Source organism: Limulus polyphemus, unplaced genomic scaffold (assembly GCF_000517525.1).
Source record: "Limulus polyphemus unplaced genomic scaffold, Limulus_polyphemus-2.1.2 Scaffold130, whole genome shotgun sequence".
Classification (NCBI taxonomy): Eukaryota; Metazoa; Arthropoda; class Merostomata; order Xiphosura; family Limulidae; genus Limulus; species Limulus polyphemus.
The window spans coordinates 983,489-1,003,018 of record NW_013665740.1 but is presented as its reverse complement, the minus strand read 5'-3'; the positions used below and the strand labels follow the sequence as shown (position 1 = coordinate 1,003,018).

The window sequence follows — 19,530 nt, the reverse complement described above, 5'->3', positions numbered from 1 at the left end:
TAAATGACGAACAATTAGGTGTCTATTTACTTGTGACCACTCAGTGTACGTACAAAATATAAACACACGCATGAAATGTTTCAGATTTAAATTGCATTACCTAAATAACTTAATTTTTCTAATGTGTTTATAATTATGCTATAACTACAAAATTGAAAGAAATGCCTTTGGTAATTTATAGCTTCGGGAATTTTGCGAATGACCAAAATATAACGAAAGGACATTTCGACTGATTCACTAGATTTCCTGCTAGTATTAACAAGCATGATTCTGCAAATAATGTGGATTATGATCCTTTAGCTTAAGTTTCGTGCATTTCATAAGTTAAGTTGATAAAAAATAACACAGGAATACCTTAAGCAACATACAACTAAGTTCAAGCGATTGATTGTTTGGGCTGTAACCATACAACTTTTTATGTTATATATAGTCTCTAGTTGAGTCATAATTCTAGACCTGCAAACTTTTATTGCTGAACGTAAAATAATATCGATATGCTTTTATTCAGTTTTCAAAATTGAGCTTCATGAAACAATAACTTTTAAAGGAAAGCTCTATCATTCTTAATATGCAGGTATTTTTAGTATTTGGTTTTCGTTCATATAAATTCCTTTAATGAAATAAATCTAACATTTCGACAAAGATATAAAATGTGTTGAATTTTACTGTTTAGTGTCACATTTTGCACGCTGCTAATGATGATAAACATACAATTAAATCTCATTTTTGAGAGTTCAAATCCTAACTGAAGAAATATGAAGCAAACATTTTACTAGCTTAACTGGTATGCATCCATGTGAATTACGACTCTAATATTTGTTATTTTCGAATATAAGATCAAGAAATGTATTTGAAATGGTAATGAAAATGAATTCCCGAAGCACTTACCTGATCAAATAGTAATATATCTTATCGGGAATCTTCTACTGAATGAGATAAAAATGTTTACATTTATTTTAAAATTTTATTTGTCTTTCTTTGAACGATTGAATATAGTACGTCATACACATCAAATAACATCTCGTTCTATAAAACTGAAGTACTCGTATTTTAATTTTATTTTAAAAATATTCTGGCCATCACAAAGATTCTAAGTCTGAAAAAAAAAAACAATTTTCCAAAGTACATGGATCAAACAAGGTTTTTCTTTCTTTCATTTAAAGTTCTGTCAATGCCATATTAAACAACCCTGTTGTTTCGAAAAATAACGTATTATTATGTACTAATTACTAAGATATTAAAAGTTAGTACGAGTATGAAACTATGAAGATGCTATTTGGTAGCAAGAACATCAGTTATTTAAAAAAACTCACCAAACAGGTTTAGCGAGCGCAAAGTATAAGTTAAATTCGCATAAAGATTTAACTCTGTAGTTGTTAGTATGATTTTGTGCTTATGTAACTCAACTATACAGAGATCTTTCTGAAATTATTATTGTGATAAAAGCAAGTGTAGAACATATTTTCTATGACAACCTTATTAGAACCAACCTATTGTACATGAGAACGTCTGGTCTCCATATCTTGTAAGCGGCTAGCCGAATATCTTTGATATTGTTGTAATCAACCGGGTTCCAGCGAAGATTCACATCCACCCACTCCTAACAGAACAAGAGATTACAATGAATATTATTCAGTAATATTTACAGTAGGAAAAGATAAAAACTATGTTTTATTTTATTCATACACTTACCAGTCTCTAGCCTTAGAATGATGAAAACAAATTGGCAAATTAAAAGGTGCATCTGTAACAGTTTTTGGGTATTAGTTCTTCATTACTTTTAACTTTAAGTTAAACCAGTGCTTGAAGTGGGGGAAAAGAGGAAGCGGGTTGATTTGTGAAATTTTTAAAGCTGGGTATTATATTTCTTGTTTCACACGTGTATACTGTATTTATTGGTATAAAAATGTTTAGAATGTAAAAATTAGAAACTTATTAGGTTATATATTGTTAGATTAAGCAAGATAATGAAAAAAAAACAATAAAAATTCTTCCCGAGGCACACTCGCGAGCAGCTCGTGCGTTACGTAATTCGATACGGTAACGTGAGCTGCACGTTCCCGAGTGATTTGCAACTTGTGTGGCGGGATGATTAGTTAGACACGGTTCAAAGGGGAGATAAAACAATTAAATTAAGTATAAACAGGTGTATACTGTTACGAGTTATAGTATGGAAACTCTGATGGTTATTTTGTAGTTACGAAATCATTCACAGCGACTGAGCCAATAACAAGAAGATTCATTAGCTTCATCCCTATACTACTTTGACTCATTTCTACCTCGCTCTAACACGACATTTTGAGAAAAAAAAATATAGTTTCTATCCCCAGTCCCTTGCCACTGTACGTATTTATTTCATTGTCTATTGAATCTTTCCCTTTTGAAAAGTTTACAGTCTACTAAAAGGTAGCGAGATGATTTAAGGCTCTCCCACCCCACTTTAGTATTTTTTAATGGTTAATGATTAATAACTATCTTTTAAGTCTGAAAAGCAGAGGGTACAGACGCATTCGTTATGGTGAAATGAAAGGTATGTAACATCCAGTGTTATCGGATTTCTTATATGGATATTGGCTGAAATACTTATATTTTTTAAAAAACTCCAGTAATATATATATCTATATATATAGCTATTATTCCGTTAAAGCGAACTACCGTAAGATTGAGTGAATGATACTTTCTTGTTTTATTTTTCAATTTTACATAAAGGAGCACACTAACAAATGTAACAGTGTATTATAGTGTAAAGTATACATCATTCAGTTCAGTACTGATATATTGGGAATTTGTTAGCGATGTTTTCATGGTGTACACTTCAGGACTAAGTGCAGGTAAATAAATGTTAACTATAAAATGCAATAAACATATTAACTAACAGTCTGTAATTCTGTTATCCTAATTATTGATATTCAATGTCGCGTTCGCATCGACCACCTAAGGGAATTATTTTGAGGTATTTGTAACTCTGACTACATAAATTCACAGACAAAACTACAGGGGCACTCAGCTACCTCCACCACGCAGAGATGATCATATTTTGCTCTCAAAAATTATGAAAATGTGTCCGTATGTCCGTCCTTATCAACGGACACGGACCATTTTTGGTACGGCAATGAGGAATAATATTCTACATATATCCACCAAGTTTCAACAAAATCCGATCATTTTTGATTGAGTTATAGAGCAAATATAGTGTGAAAAATCGGTCTCCATGTTAACAGATAGGGATTTTTTGGATTTTCGTGACCTTGTTATAACCTTAACCCTCCCAAACTAATTACTTCTAAGTTAGGTCATAGTCCAAATGTATACCATTTTTCGTCCAAATTCATTCTGTCGTTTTCGAGAAATCCGGCTGACAAACACAGAGGGATGAAAACATAACCGGCGGAGGTAAAAATACTTAGTGAAAAAAAATCAGATTTTTTATATGAAAATTATTTGAAATTGTTATTAAAATCTCACTAATGATCGTGAAGATACTCTTATAACGTTAAACGTTATAGTAATATATGGTGGTTAAAAAGTCTGTCATTTTGACCGATCCCGTATTTAGAGGGTTTAATTAGGGGATTTGTACAACAATGAAGTACATGGTTCGCACTTCATAGTTATGGTTTGAAAATGCCTTCGTAAACGCTCTTTCCGCTCGTTCTCGACATAGGCCAGAATTTACTGTCGATATCAACCGTTATTCGTTGACGTTGAGACAACGAGTCACTTTTTGATATAGTAAATAGAATCAGGTAACAAGAATTTATAATGCAGGCGACAAAGGGTAGCACTGTACGTGGGTAGCACTGTAGTAAATATTAATGTAACACAATAGTAAAATATAGACTTATAAAAGTATTTGAAACTTGTACAGTTATAGATTTATACACAAAGTTTAGAGTTTTAACTAAACTCATAATAAGTTCTCGAAACAAATATTATTTTTATGTTTATACTAACTTTTAGAGGCACAAAATAGACACATTTACTACTCTACTACTGTTTACAACCAACGACGTTAAAAAAAAAAGGCTTAGTATATTCTAAAACTCATTATTGATACATTTAATGCCTTAATGCAACAGTTAAATAGACATATCTGAAATATCTCGACTTTCAATAAATAAAAGGATCTGATGTTTTTGAAAAATTAAGGATAAAAATTTATCGAGTACAAACGACAAAGTTCTTATCAAAGGAGTCACTTTTTTATACTTGAGTAAGGAAACATATGTTAATGCAATGATAAGCAGAGAAACAGCGATTTATAAGCCTAAAGAAGTGATTGTTTATGGCAGAACATACTAGATATTTCGACAGGACATTAGTCTGTATTTTTTCATACCAGAAACAAATTCTTGACCAATCGACAGTGTAATGCTGTCACGAATGGGCATACGGTTGAAAGATATAAAGTCTTTTCGAATATAAATGCTTATATAGCGAGATTTTACCCACATATACTAAAGATAGAATATTAGTTTATGATGAGAAGTGAGTTTCATATAAGAAAATTATAGAACACTGATTTGTAACTGATGATTTTTATATAATTTATGACATATCTATAAAATGTAAATGAAAGATAATTCATGTTATGGTAACAGTTTCAAAATCCACGCGAGGAAATATCTGTTTTGAAATGGTCGAAGAATAATCACTTTATTTATAACTAAAGGTTCTTTTACGATTATGGTTGTTAACTCTTTTTTAGGTATTGATCAATAGTGAAAAATGTGTTTCATGCTTTATTAAACTAATAAGTTTATATAGTACAGTGTTCATAAAGCCAAGTTTTTGTACTGATTTTTAGGTGAAAAAGATAATACATGTTACTGTAACATTGTTTGAAAAATCTATGTTAGTTTTGAAAAATTACATTTTTTGAGTCTGATACATCAAATAACAAATATAACATGTGATAGAAGCTTGTTAATATCTAAATAAAAATGAGACTGTTTGTTGTAGACTAAACTTGTGAACGAGTTTATCAACACTACTTAGAAACAACTAATCTGTTACCAATCGAATACATAATTCGTTGTATTGTATAATGAAATCTCATACATTTCATACTTTTAAACATTATTGTTTCATGAAATCTCATACATTTCACATGTTTAAGTAAATATCTAAATATCATAACTTAGAATTGAATAGATCTTACATTTTTCAAAATTATTCTAAACCGACTGACACAGTCTGAACATCTGACCGTTTGCTGTACGTCGAGCACAGTATGCAATAATTATACGCTAACTGAAATGTCCCGTCAAGTATTAAGAAATAGAATATCATAAATACACATTTAGTCTTTTGTATCATTATATAAAGTGAAAGAACTATGTTTACTGACTTTTAAATTTCAATGACATACAAAAACTCTAGTTAAAGTATGGTGAACATTAAATTGATGTAGAAAGTATATGATTATGTAGAGTTTGAACCGTTTATTTTCAATATTAAGTATAATGTAAATACATAGACAGCGACAATGTATTATTATTATTGACTTTTATTTTAATAAGTTTTGTTTCTTCTTTTTAGCCATTGATGACGTGTTGAGAAAATGAGCTCGTCATTCTCCCTTTATAGAAACACTGTCTGTATGGGTGTGATCACGTGATAATATTTGTATTTCCTAACAGTGAACGTTTGTCATCAGTTTCCATACAGAATATAGTATAATTGCTGTATCGTTCACTTTTGAAACTGAAACGGCAGTTGCACAATAGAAGATTGTCTAAAAGGAGCTATAAACACTTTAGAAATTTATTCTATACTTTCACAAGATTTATGAATTGTGTTTGCCAGTGATCAACTATCTGAACATGCAGAAAAACAATTGTACATCGTCAACTTGGATCAGGGTCATATATCTGGAAGCCACTGGGTCTGTATTTATATTGGTCGAGATGAGAAAGGATAATATTTTCATCCATTAGGACTGTCTACATATAATCTCGCCCCCAGTGGCACAGCGGTATGTCTGCGTACTTACAACGCTAGAAACCGGGTTTCGATACCCGTGGTGGGCAGAGCACAGATAGCCCATTGTGTAGCTTTGTGCTTAAATACAAACAAACCACATAATCTCAACATAAAAAAATCATCAAGAAGAACTGTCGAACGTAAACTTACAACAAAAATATACTGCGAGGACTATATTCGTCTCTGTGTGTGTGTGGGTGGACACTATTGTATATAATATGCTTATTATCGTTTTCGACATATGTCCAAGAAAGTTCAGTCCTCAAAGATTTATGAAAAAAGGTAAGTTGTGATCTCATTCAAATAACGGACAACAGCAGATTTATTAAGATCCTATGGACAGAAAGATTGTCATTAAAATAATGGTTTTAACATAATTGTTCTAGACATTAATGATGTAATCATATGTGAAAGTATAGTGTCCCCGTCTCCCCCTCCCTATTACCTGGCGACCCCTAATGAGGCCCCAAGAGGGGGTAACTAATACTATTGACGAGCTTATATCCTATCAGTTCAAAAACAGGGACAGTAAGGAAAGATAACTCTTGAATAGCTTTGCTTGAATATTAGAAAACAAACAAAAAACTGTCCCAGTTACGAATTATTTCTATAGTGGTCAGTACTGGGCCATCTACAAATGAATATGTAAAGGACGTTACATATAACAACAAAGGCAACTAGTTTTCAAATCATTTATCTCGTGTGCAAAAAAATAAAGTAAACAAACACCAAGCACAAACTGAAACGTGTTTAGAGCTTCAAGTATGGATAATGAGCTATTGAAGGTGTGTGATGTGGTTTTATGAATCGAATTTCTTTCTTTTTCTGCATTGACTGTAGAGTAAAGATATGAGGAACATAACATGAGGCACCTGACGAAGCTTGAAGGGGATATATTGCTATGGGAAACCCTCTTATGCCAAGAGTTGGGTTCCTTAATTCCTTTGAAAGGGTGAATACCATTCAGAGGATGCATCTGAATGTTATTGCCAATCAAGTCTGTTCCTTATGAACAATAGCTCTTCCAAGTAAAATAAGTCACCGTGTTTGTGCGAAGTTGATTTTAAGAGTATGGCAGTGACATTAGTCTCCTTTTTTTTGACAGCGTAATCATTATATCTCAACATAATTGAATGTTACATTCGCGACCGAGATTCTGAGCTAATATCTCTGGATCAATATCAGATCATACTCGTTAATGGGTGGACTATAACTGGCATCTTATGGAATTTCTGCCACTCGAATTCCATAAAATTATCAGGATAACAAGAGTGTCCTAATAAAGTGTACAATCAGTATAGCGAGAAAAATAATCATATCGGAAGATGAAATAGAAAAATACAACAACAAAATTGCATAACCTACTAGTAAAATACTTAGAACAACAGCATGTCATGTTGCCTTCTTCAAGTGTATTGGTTTTAACGTACTGAATAAAATGAACATCTTTAGTGCAACAAAATCAAAGAAATAAAACAAACTAATCTGAATATACTATTGTACGTTTGCTTTATAATTTAGTATTTCTTGTTAAGCACAAAGCTTACACAATGGGCTATCTGTGCTGTGCCCACCACAGATATTGAAACCCACTCTTAGCGTCATAAGCCTTCAGATTTACCTCTGTGTCATCACTGGAGGCTTTTGTTCAATGTAGAGTACTCAAAATAATATTTTATAAGTAAAATCTGGTAGATATATTTTTTAAAGTTTCAAAATATTACGTATATATATATATATATATATATTGTAAAATTCATAATAATCTTGAATATTTTCAAATTTTGATGCCACTGTACAAACAGATATTAAACAATACGTTTAATATGCGGGGTAGAAAATAAAAATACTGAAAATATTTAAAACATTTCATTTATAACTAGCCCTATACGAGTTCAATAGAGTGTATAATTAGTTTTCAAGTAAAGTTGTATACCCAGTCGGAAAATTGTACTCATGAGAGGGAAGATTTTTCAGCGACAGCCTTCAACAAACAAAATATAGGTGAATTACTCTTAGGTAGTATTTTTACTGATAACTTATGTTGATCAGTTTAGTTGATGCATTTAAAAATCGGTACGTCTGCAGACTTACAATGCTACAAACCGGGATTCGATACCCGTAGTGCGCAGAGCACAGATAGCCCATTGTATAGCTTTGTGCTTAACTTCAAACAAACAAACATAAAAAATATTTTCAATTTTGTATTGTAAAATTTGGCATCTTATTAAGGATCATACTTGGCAGCTTAGATGTTGTACAAAATAATATACGATAAAGGATCATACTTGGCAGCTTAGATGTTGTACAAAATAATATACGATTAAGGATCATACTTGCCAGACTAGATATTGTACACAATAAAATATGAATGAAAATTTGTAGTGCGTAATTGTACATTAAATAAACTGCTAATTTTACTAATTGTTACTGAATGTTCATTAAAATATTTCGAATTAATGACCTTATTTAACATCCTTACTGAAATAACTGATCAGTAACAAGTCAAATTATTTATCATAAGATCGATGTGGATATTACTTAGATAAATAAATTAACACTAACAATCCTAATCTAGCAGATAAAATATGCTTTATAAGGCAATAAAGTCACGAACATTAATTATCCAATATTACATATATATTTAGTAATTCATAATTGTTTTGTATTAATATCAAATGAAGTGTATTAACGTCTTTGTATCAGGTCGTAGTTTAGGGATTAGAGTTTTCTGCTTATTAAAGTTATTAATTTATTATCCTTAGCATGTTCCATATAATATGTAAATCACAAAATACACCTGTCTAAGATATATGTACCAATGACGAGAAAATACGTTCAGAGATTGTGATTGCACGATATCATTATGTTTTTCTCCACATTGGATAAAAAAATTAAAACTTACCTCTCAACTTACACAAAACACATACAGAAAAGTTTGATCAAATTGATTTTAGACAAACAAAGTCTGAACATTGAAAAAATCCGCTTTCAGAAAAGTATGATGAAATAGGATTATAAATTACAATACTATAAACGTCTAAAAATTAAACAAAAGTATGAAAGCTTTAAAGGCTTGAATTACTCCATACACACCAAATGTAATATTCATGGTATATGAAGCTTTATACGTGACAATTATGCTTTGGTGTTAAGTAATTCATTAAGCAGTTCCAACTTTGTCATGCGTTTTTGGAATACAGACTTTAAATACCACTAACAGCGAAAGTACTCAACTAACTACTTAAGGCAGAGTGGTCATACAGGCTTTTTGCGGTTTGACTGTCATTCATAATTAACACTAATTATTATTCACTGTAACTTTTATTGATGATTTTTAGCATCTTTTCTAGTAGAAATTATTGTGATGGGAGGGTTTAGATTGCGGATGTTTATGTGACCATTTAATATTTTTTACTTTTTACCAAATGATTAGGGCGCTTGACTTATAACCTGTTGGTTTCGGGTTCGAATCCCCGTTCTACCAAATCCGGTTGCTCTTTCAGCCGTGGGGGCGTTATAATGTGTCCGTCAATCCCACTGTTCGTTGGTAAAAGAATAACCCAAGAATTGGCGGTGGGTGGTGATAATTATCTACCTCTTCTCTTGTTTTTTTTACTGCTAAATTAGGGATTGCTACTGCAGATATCCCTCGTGTAGCTTTGCGTGAAATGTTTTTTTTTGTTGTTTAAAGTTAAGCACAAAGCTACATAATGGGCGACCTGGGATCTGCCCATCACGGGTATCGAAACCCGGTTTCTAGCGTTGTAAATCCGCAGATATACCGTTGTCCCACTGGGGAGCCGCGCAAAATTCAAAACAAACCAAACCTTAATAGTTAGAAATACCCATACCCCACTACAGTGGTTTGAATATATTTTTTATATCATAGCATACAAAAAATCAACAGTAAGGAAATGTTGCAGGTGTGAATTCTATAGAAATTACTTGAATTTAACAGGCCTCTCACGTTGCTGTTGTTTGATAGAGTTACGAAAGATTAAATAGGTAACTTTGTATATGTTTTGATAATTAAGAGGAAATTATCACTTGTAATACAACGAGAATTCTGGTTAGTTATAGTAATTCAAGTTTACAGTTGCAATGCATTAAAATATATTATCTAATAATTATTTTCAGCGATAAGTTTACTTTCAGAGCTCCATTGGAATTATCTTCTTGTCTATGTGGTTACAGTATGCAGTTTTGTTTTATTATTGTAATTATTTTATACATGTACATCTCTCGAAATCTTAATCAGAGTGTAGTTGAAAATAGAGCTAAATGATACACTGTTTCGTTGGAGCATGTTTTCGGGAAACGAACCCAATAATACGAAAGACGTACCTTGTTTTCTTAAGACATGAAACTCAATTTGTTTGGTGAAATTTCATTAGACTGACAACTGCTAAACTCACACGAAATAACAGGGTGTTCTGAAACATGAAGAAGACTACTTCTTCATGAAGGCTTATGCAAAGTAAGAAATTACTTTTAGTGCTAATTTAAAATTGTGTTAGAATTCTAATCAATAATTCTGTTCTTAGTGAAACAACTGAGAAAAACTTAGCCTTAGTTTGCTACAGAGAAAGATGTATGTATGTATATAATGTGTGTGAGTAGCTTTCATTTCATATATTAAACCACACTGTAATTACCTTTATTTTAACTAAAAGCATGGCTTCAACTGAGAATTAATATATAGGAGTTAAAGTTTATCTTCTGTTATAGTAGCACATTTTTGGATGGTGTGTTTATGTAAATTAATTCAATATGATAAAAGTTAGAGATAATTGTATAATATTCATTTAAATGTATATTATTATCTTGCTACAAAGTTTATAGACCAATAAACGAGAAGTGATTGTTGTGTTTAAAGTCATTTATAGTTATACATTAATATTTTTTGTGATTCAAAGAAAAAATTGAATAGTCTGTAGTTATAACTAAAAAATTTAGAATATAAATTACAGAATCATTTAAAGAGTTCAAAAATATTACCGCTTTCTAAGCTTGCTTGTCTAAGATTAATTGGATATATATACACGAAAATTTATAAGTTATCTCATTCAAAAATGTTTTTCTTAGTAAGACTGCTAGGTTAATAAATGACAGACATAAGTATAAACAGGTTAAAAGAAATTTAGTGTCTCATTCAGAAAGATGTAGGATTCGTTTGCACAGAAGGTTGACTGCACTTTATAAAACTTATATGCTAATGTAGTGTCGTGTCTCCCTGGATGTGAGACGTGGCGTCATGGGCGACTTGTTTATCACAAATATATATGGTTCCCGGAAAATCTCCAACTCTTTTGACATTGCAGTGCCATCATGTATAAAACTAAGGTTGGTTGATATCTATTAGCTCTTTCTGAGGAAATATATATTCGTAGGTCGAGATTGTTAAACGATGTAGAACCAAAGGATGCAACACTGGAAAAAATAGAAAGTCTTCAATATTCTCTATAGAAGTGGACAAACTTCTAGTGTAAACTATAATTACGAAAGATAACACTCTGACAAAAACGACATTGTTATGAAGTAAGGTATATCTTCTGGTTTTATTAACAAGATAAGAAACAGGGTTTGAAAATTATGAATGCACATTACCAAGGTAATAATAATAAACAAGGATATGAAGAAGACGAAGATTCACAAGTCGAATGTGCACAAGCTTTCAACCATACTTCCAAATTAACAGCTGTTTTCATGAGAAATATGACCAAAAAAATTGAAATGATAGCAATTACATTCGACTTCATACCTGTCAGGTCCTTCGAAGCAATTCCTTTGGACGTTTCTGCTTTTAGCCTATTTAAACGTGGTGTTTCAAGCCGACGTCCACATAAAGTGGCGGCTCTGTGGAAAGTCAAATTGTGTGGTCCGAAACTAATGTTACCGATTTTTCATAATCTTGTTACTATAGAGATGGTAGTATTTGGTAACAGCATGTGATCATTGCTGTTTTTATGAAGTGCGATTAACTCTCAATATTAAAAAATAATTTTGTAATTTTCTCAACAAATTAAGGTGTTCAAAACGGTGGGTCAACGATAAGCTTATGGACTTACAATGCTAAAGTTTAGGGCTCGACTTTTCACGGTGGCCAAAGCTTAGACACCCCATTGCCTGGTTTTAATCTAAAAATCAATAACTTATCCACAAATCATTTAATATTTCAGCTGCTCTTAGAATTTCGACGAGTGTTCTAAAAGTGATATATAGTATAAAAGATATTTTCGAAGAGTCTCTCAAAAGCTCTGCCTAGGGTACATAAGTAATCCTTGAGTTGACGTGTTTCCTATATATCACTAATAAGATATTTTATTAAATAAATGGTGAAAGTAATAAGCGCCTGAAATATAAAATCAATTTTATGAAAATAATAGGAATTGAACTTTAAGAGTAAATCATTTTGAAAACAACATCAGCAATTATTAGAATACGTTTAGTTTCAGTTTATTTTCTCAATGTTTTAAGCTGAAATTTATCAAAAGAATTTAGAAGTTGAGTTAGAATTAGTTTAGAACTGACTTACCAAGGATAACCATATATTTGCAATTAACAGCTGATTTTTTTCATCCTATGGGAAAGAGAGAAACATCAATAACAGAAAAAAGCAATTGTTTATTCTAAGTACTGTAACTTAAAACCTACAAGTTGGCAGCCTTTAGGAAATAGTTTGAGATGAGGAAAGGTGGCAGGAAACATATACACGAATAACTGGACATTATCACTCAGAATCCTACAATACTTACCAGATTTAACCATATGTTTGTCACTAGCATTTGATTTTTTCATCCTAAGAGAAGTAAAAAGGCAAAGTATGAAAATTCCTAACTAGACACTTTTGTATAATTAACAGGCGTCAAGAATATCAAGCATCCATCGGTATTATGGTACAATTTCTGTAGTATTATTTATCATCAATTTCAGAGTGTGATCAAATCTAAGATCAATAAACATAACCATTTTTCCATTAGAACATGTCTGTTAAATAACGTGATTTAAATTGTTATATATATAAATATATATATATATATATATATATATATATGGTGTGTGTAAAACAACAATCTTATAAATATAAACTGCACTGTATACTTCCCGCATAAGCATGCACTACGCAATGAGACTAGTAGTTAAATTTCAAGCACATGATTACTTCTTTCGGTTTCTAGAACTATTGACATACTATATTGCGACTATCCTTCAGCAGTCATTAGTGAACTAATGTACTCCACGATAAATACACATAATCATATAAATCGCTTGTCAGTACTAGAAGAGATTTATAATACACGTAATTACGCAATACACTGAAACTATTAGTCTATAAATTAATCAGTTGCTGAGTTTTCTGTTTTATGATAAATTGATGTGTGTTGGTGTAGCCGAAATTTACTTACATTTTGTTTTCTTGACATCACAAAATAGTGCATTAGTCCGTTTCCACAGAACATATCTTAGTTCAAACAATTTTTTATATCAATACGTTTTTCTGAGGCATTTTATAAGTTACTTTCAAGTTTGGTATTAGTTTTCCATATGTTAATCCTTATAGCAACCAACATTAAGTGTGACGTCAAAGTGTAATTGCCCATTCATAACTCGGCATCAAATATCGTCAGCTAATGAGTTAAATTCGTTAAATTTACATTTAATTAGGGTCCAAATTTTAACACTTTTCGTAATCTACTTTTGATCATTTTAATTCTTCTTTACTCTTTTTACAAATTATTTTTATGTGGATTGAAAAATATATATATAATTAGGAATTTCTATTGTAAAGAGGGATATAAATCAATAAATAAAACAATGGTGATTTCAGAATACTGAGCGACGATTATATATGCATCTTAACTTAGAAATTAGTCGTGACTTGTATAATCACCTTCGTCTTTTACTTGCTTCTTATACATTAAGATTTTCTCAGCCTTATCTCTAGCACATACTTGGACTTAAAAAGCACGGCCCTGGTTTGTTGCTCAATGGTGTGAAACTCAATGCGTCAGAAGTAGTATTTATTAGGAAAATACATACTTATTGTAATCATAAGCACAAAAAAAAGCGTTTCTAACTTAACCGGGAAGTACAGCACCAAAAAACTTTTATTTTGAAACAGAAGTCTTATATTTGAATTTAAAGCAGCTTCACGTGTCATAAAAGACTATAAAATACGTACTATAATCCATCATTCTTTTGCATCAATGGCTTCCAGTGAGCCTTCGCACGGACGTTTTTATGAGCTGAAATATAGTTTATATCCTCCAACAATCTTAGCGTAGTCGCTCGAGATACTTCATGTCTAGTTTATGCCATGCTGCACAATGTTAGTGATATTATTATAGTTTTTTTTTATGAAATTAATGTGGCTTTTGAATTTTAATGAGGGGCCATATATTAAGATAAGAGCTCTACTGGTGACCGTATACATATATAAATGTACTAAAAGAAAAGAAAAATAGCAACTTATTATAATAATTTGAAGATATCATCAATTTATGCCAAAAAAAAAACAATGTTTAAGAAAACAAAAATGTAGATTATTACAATTTTGGTTTGTAATAAGCTTATTTTTGAAAATTCCTTTCAACAGATATTGTAAAAAGTAATGATCAGTTATAAACAAAAATATATTGGAAATATTACTGATTTTTGCCATCTATGTTTACTATAAAATTTCATGCTGTTGATATTGTAATGCGAAATACATTAGAATCTTTAAGCTCAATTGCATTAAACAACGTTAATCTTTGGATTAATATTTTAAATATGACATTAGAATCTTTAAAATAAAGAGAGAAGATAATTCTGAAAAATTGACTATAAATATCTATGATTTCTATCTTTAATATGGAATGGAATAAATCTTATAGATCGGTATATAAGTAAGTATTTTACTTGCTTTTACCCATTTGTATAACTAGTTATTATTATTTAAATGACTTACGTTACTTTAAAAATAAGTGTCTGTTAGGTTTAACATGTTTGATGTATCACCTTTGGAGTAAGAAAGTTTTATTGAAGTCAGACTAAACAGCAAACAATATAATGTAAAATAATGCACTAAAATTAATCGAAAGAGAATTCATTTTTGTATGCACACATTACCTTTTATTTCAGAAATGTTTAATGAAAATAACTTACCACATCTATGAGTTGTTGCAGCGTAAGGCCGAAGCTGAGGAGAAGGGGATCTGACTCATTAGCAACTGGCCTTTCAAGCACATTGTAATCCCGCATTAGGTCATTAATCAATCTTCTTTCGTTGGGGCCTTGTGATGAATCTAAGGAAACATTAGATCCATCTAGAGTTTGGAAGGCTACAGTCTCTTTTATATTTAGATGTGAAAGGTTTCATTACTGATTTCATTTTTAAAAGTGATGACTAAGGAATTTTGAATCAAACACTTTGAAAATGAGTTACTGGAGATTTATCTCAAGCCGTATCTTGGCACACCAGTGTTAGGCTATTCTACTGTATTATTAGATCCAAAGTGATCAGTTGGAGACAATTTCGGACTCGTTATGTATCTAGCCATTGTTTTTGTCAGTATTTCTAATCACAGATATGTCAGTTTGTATCAACTTGGAAATTATGGTTGGACGTATTATGTATCCAAAAATGAATAAATAAATCGTCTAAAAGCATAGGAAGAGTTTGATATGAATGATCATTATAATATTTCCACTAGGATCTTGTACTATCACAACTACTAATATTCTGATTCTTGTGTTAAGACTTTTAGCGAAAATATAGATAATATATTAATTACCTTAAGAGTTTTGTGATGTAATCTGTGAACAATTCCGTGGCGCTTACTATACAATACTATATTTCTGAGGCTAATACACGGAGTAATATTTAAATTTCTCTGGTATATCAAAACTGTATTCATATCTTATATCCATAATTATTTAATATTTCCAGAAATTTGCTTAGCTCACTCGCTACTAACATTTCTGATCATACTGTTTAATATCAATAAGCAATAAATAAGTAACATTCAATCTTGCGTCTAATGTATTCAAAACAATTATACCCGTTTCATTTACTTGTAAAGCAAATTCGAGAGCTAACATAAAGGAAACCCTTTTTGTCTGACATCAAAGACTAAAATATATATACAAGTCTTAAAAATTGTGATTAGATGTAAAATGGAAGGCGTAGAAATAAAAACTCTTCACTCTTTTCAATTTCCATTGATGAAAATGTAGAAAAACCTTCGCTAAATGTTTAGTTGTAGTTAAAACGAAAATGTAGTTACAAAATCAAACAACCAATGTTATTTTTAGGATTATACTTTAGAGAATGAAAATATATAAATTTAAGGAATACTGTATTGCCCCTAATTAACGCCCCCTCTCTAATTAAGTTTATCTTGTGTGACAACAATAGTAATCCAACATATAATCCTCTACTGTAATACACTTTATTACTGTAATTTTGACAACAATAGTAATCCAACATATAATCCTCTACTGTAATACACTTTATTACTGTAATTTTGATTCGACAAAAAGAAAAACAAATAAACACACACACACTTATTAGCATTGAAATCAATAAATCACGTGTAAAAAAATAGAATCCAGAACTGCATAAATACTATAACACCGTCTATCAAAATATGACACTGTACCAATAGCTCTTGCAGTTTACAACGCCCCGGGGGCGTTAATTAGGGCAAATACGGTATGTGTAATTTGCTGAGTATGAGCATATATGAAACAAAGCTAAACTGTTTAACTGTACATAAATATGGTAATTAGCAAAAGCTTTCAAGTATTTCCAATTTGTACACAGGAGTAGATATTACTTCTTCATAGGTTCTTTTCAATTAGAGCATGTTAGGATATCATACAAGTGTTTGCTTTGCTTGAAGTTAAGCACAAAGCTACACAATGGGCTATCTGTGCACTGCCCACCACTGGTATCGAAACCCTGTTTCTAGCGTTGTAAGGCCACAGACATACCGCTGTGCCACTGGGGGACTCATACAAGTAATCAGTTGCTAATTACTAATGAAACGATATCCTTTGAATCATTAATTCTAAGATTATCCGCGTTCAATAAACATGCTTCGCCTTGCAGCTTTTTAGTACGCTTTAATGCTTGGTTTTCTTTTAACTGTTTAGGCTATTACAGAGATTACCTTTCTGATAAACATGAAGAGATGAAGCATGATAGTTACTCATGTACATGTTTATTGATCATTAAAATAAACTTAGTCCTTAAGCATATGAAAAGTAGTATAGATTCAACTAATCGCAAGCTAAAGTACTATAGAAAGTGGAAACTTATTTTAATTGACAAGTCAGAATGCCTTAGAGCATATTTTGGATGGCAACTCATGTAAAATGCATAGTGCCATAAGTTAGATAGCAAAAATCTGGAAACAGATGGTTTTTGTTAGACTACGTCTGAGATAGCAAATTCTATTTTCTTATCAGTATGGTTGTGTTTATCGTTCATTTAATATTTCCTTCTATCGTTTATTTAATCTATGAATTTTTAGTTGCATTAAAACGCTAACTCACTTCCTACATAATAATTTGTATTATGAGTAACTATATAAGTGTGTATTGATCAAACTGACATCAACTACCCTAGCAGTGACGTACAGATACTATTAATATAGCAACAGAGTATGTAAATTTATGATCACATGAGGTTGTACTCTCGTGACCTACTCTGTAAATAAATATCCGGCCAGAAGCTTCCTTAAGAGAGACAGATAGTTACGAGATAGTTATTGAAGGGTATATATTTATTGCTGTTTGTCACTCGGTATCGAAATATATTGTTTGAATATTGTATTTCTGTTTTTTTTTTTTGGAATTAGGTTTTTTTTTGGTTTTTCTCTGATTCACTTATCATTGGCTTATTGATATCTATGATAATTTTTTTAATAATTCTGGTGTGAAGTCCTGGCCAGGCACTTGTTTATTAACCGTGTTTTGGTTGGTGTTGAATTAATTTCTAAGTGTTGTTACCGTGAATAAGTGTTTTTGTTGTTGAACCCTGATTGTAGCACTGTGTTCATGTTAGAACGTTACAAAATAACTTAAACAACTAGCTTATAGAAATGGAAAACTGTCTTGTTAACAACAAAGATGATATTTGAATGTGAATCAAGCTCCTACGTTAAGTCGTACAGTTTGGATAAATTCAATGATAAACAAAGAAACGTATAGAAAGTTAGAGTTAATAGTTTGGAAGTACGTGTAGATTTGTAGTTTTTAAGTAACTGGGAGAAATAACATAAGGGCCGCGTAATATATAAAAAAAGTCCGTTTTTTATTTTGGTTTCTATTTGAATTTATTATATCTACAATATTTTGTTACTTATTGATTATTTTGGGGATTTTTCGAATCTAAACAGTATCGCATGTCCCATGCTGTTGGGATTTAGATTTGTAGAATAAAAACCTACAACACTAAATATATAATTATATTGTCATTGTTCCTCATTTCAAAACTGCCTGAACACAAATGATTACACTAGTTTAGTATTAATACGTGTATCTTGACATTAAATATACAGTTGTAGAAATATTGGCAATTGCTGATTTGAACGTTTACTTTGTAATCAATGCTACTGAGAAAAATGAAAATATCCTTTTTTGTAGCATTCTAATTTAAAATATAATTAAAAGTATAAGTTTAGCTTTGTATATTAGTTATCGCTCGAAGAACATATAGATACTAACTGAAAAGGGCGACAATAAAGCAAAAATAAAAGTTTTCTGTTATATTAGTCTCTCAAAACGATTTCATTACCCAGAACGATCCCACATGAGCCAAACCCGCATGCAGTGTTAAGCGTACGACAAAAAGAAAAGGAACTGAGAAAGATAACGGTTCTCTTTAGAGATGACAAATGACGATTGTGGCAGTGCGTGATAACTTTGGTTTGAACGCATAAAGAGGAGAAGTATATGGAATATAGAGAAGAAAGCTTTGTGGGTGGGCGCGAAAATTGTGCATTTTATGACGATCAATTCCTTAAAGATGTAGTTTGTAGAAGAGACGCGTCGAAACAAAAGAAGAGAACAACATAACCAGAGTAGTATAATACAAAGAAAGGCAATAATGCTTTTTATTCCATGATATAACCTGTATAACTTATACGTTAAAATCTATAGAAAGAAGAGTAGTGGAGAGGACGGTGTGTTCCATATTAGTGGATTTCTCAAAACAGGATCGAATACCAATATTTATTATAAAGAATACTCACAATCAGGTTCTTGAAAAAGAATATATATATATATATATATTTCACTTTTCTGAGTGTGCAAAAGGTTTCATTTAATAAAGATAAATTAATTATTTCAAATAAATTCTTGTAATTTTAAATCAATCTTCACAATCACAATAAATTCTACTTTTATTCAACGTCTCTAGTGGTTCTCAAATCAATCAACAGACTTAGATAAATTTTATGTCTTACTTTAAAAATTGCCCCCCCCCCTAGTGGCACAGCGGTATTTCTGCGGACTTACAACGCTAGAAACCGGGTTTCGATACCTGGGGTGGGC

At 31.2% G+C, this 19,530-nt stretch overlaps 1 protein-coding gene across 3 annotated transcripts in view; it reads right to left on the bottom strand.

Annotated features, from left to right (window-relative positions):
• LOC106473464 (neuronal acetylcholine receptor subunit alpha-7-like) overlaps positions 1-19,530 on the bottom strand; it is a 112,678-nt gene that overhangs the window by 23,027 nt on the left and 70,121 nt on the right. For 2 of the 3 annotated variants that reach the window (XM_022402957.1, XM_022402962.1), the window contains exons 2-4: positions 15,136-15,275; positions 12,524-12,568; positions 1,491-1,600 (exon numbers count right to left, since the gene is read on the bottom strand). In XM_022402957.1, coding sequence (XP_022258665.1) covers positions 1,491-1,600; positions 12,524-12,568; positions 15,136-15,275 — 295 coding nt within the window. Of the gene's footprint in view, positions 1-1,490; positions 1,601-12,523; positions 12,569-12,743; positions 12,788-15,135; positions 15,276-19,530 lie in introns of those variants that run through there. The other variant, XM_022402966.1, reaches the window with a different exon arrangement.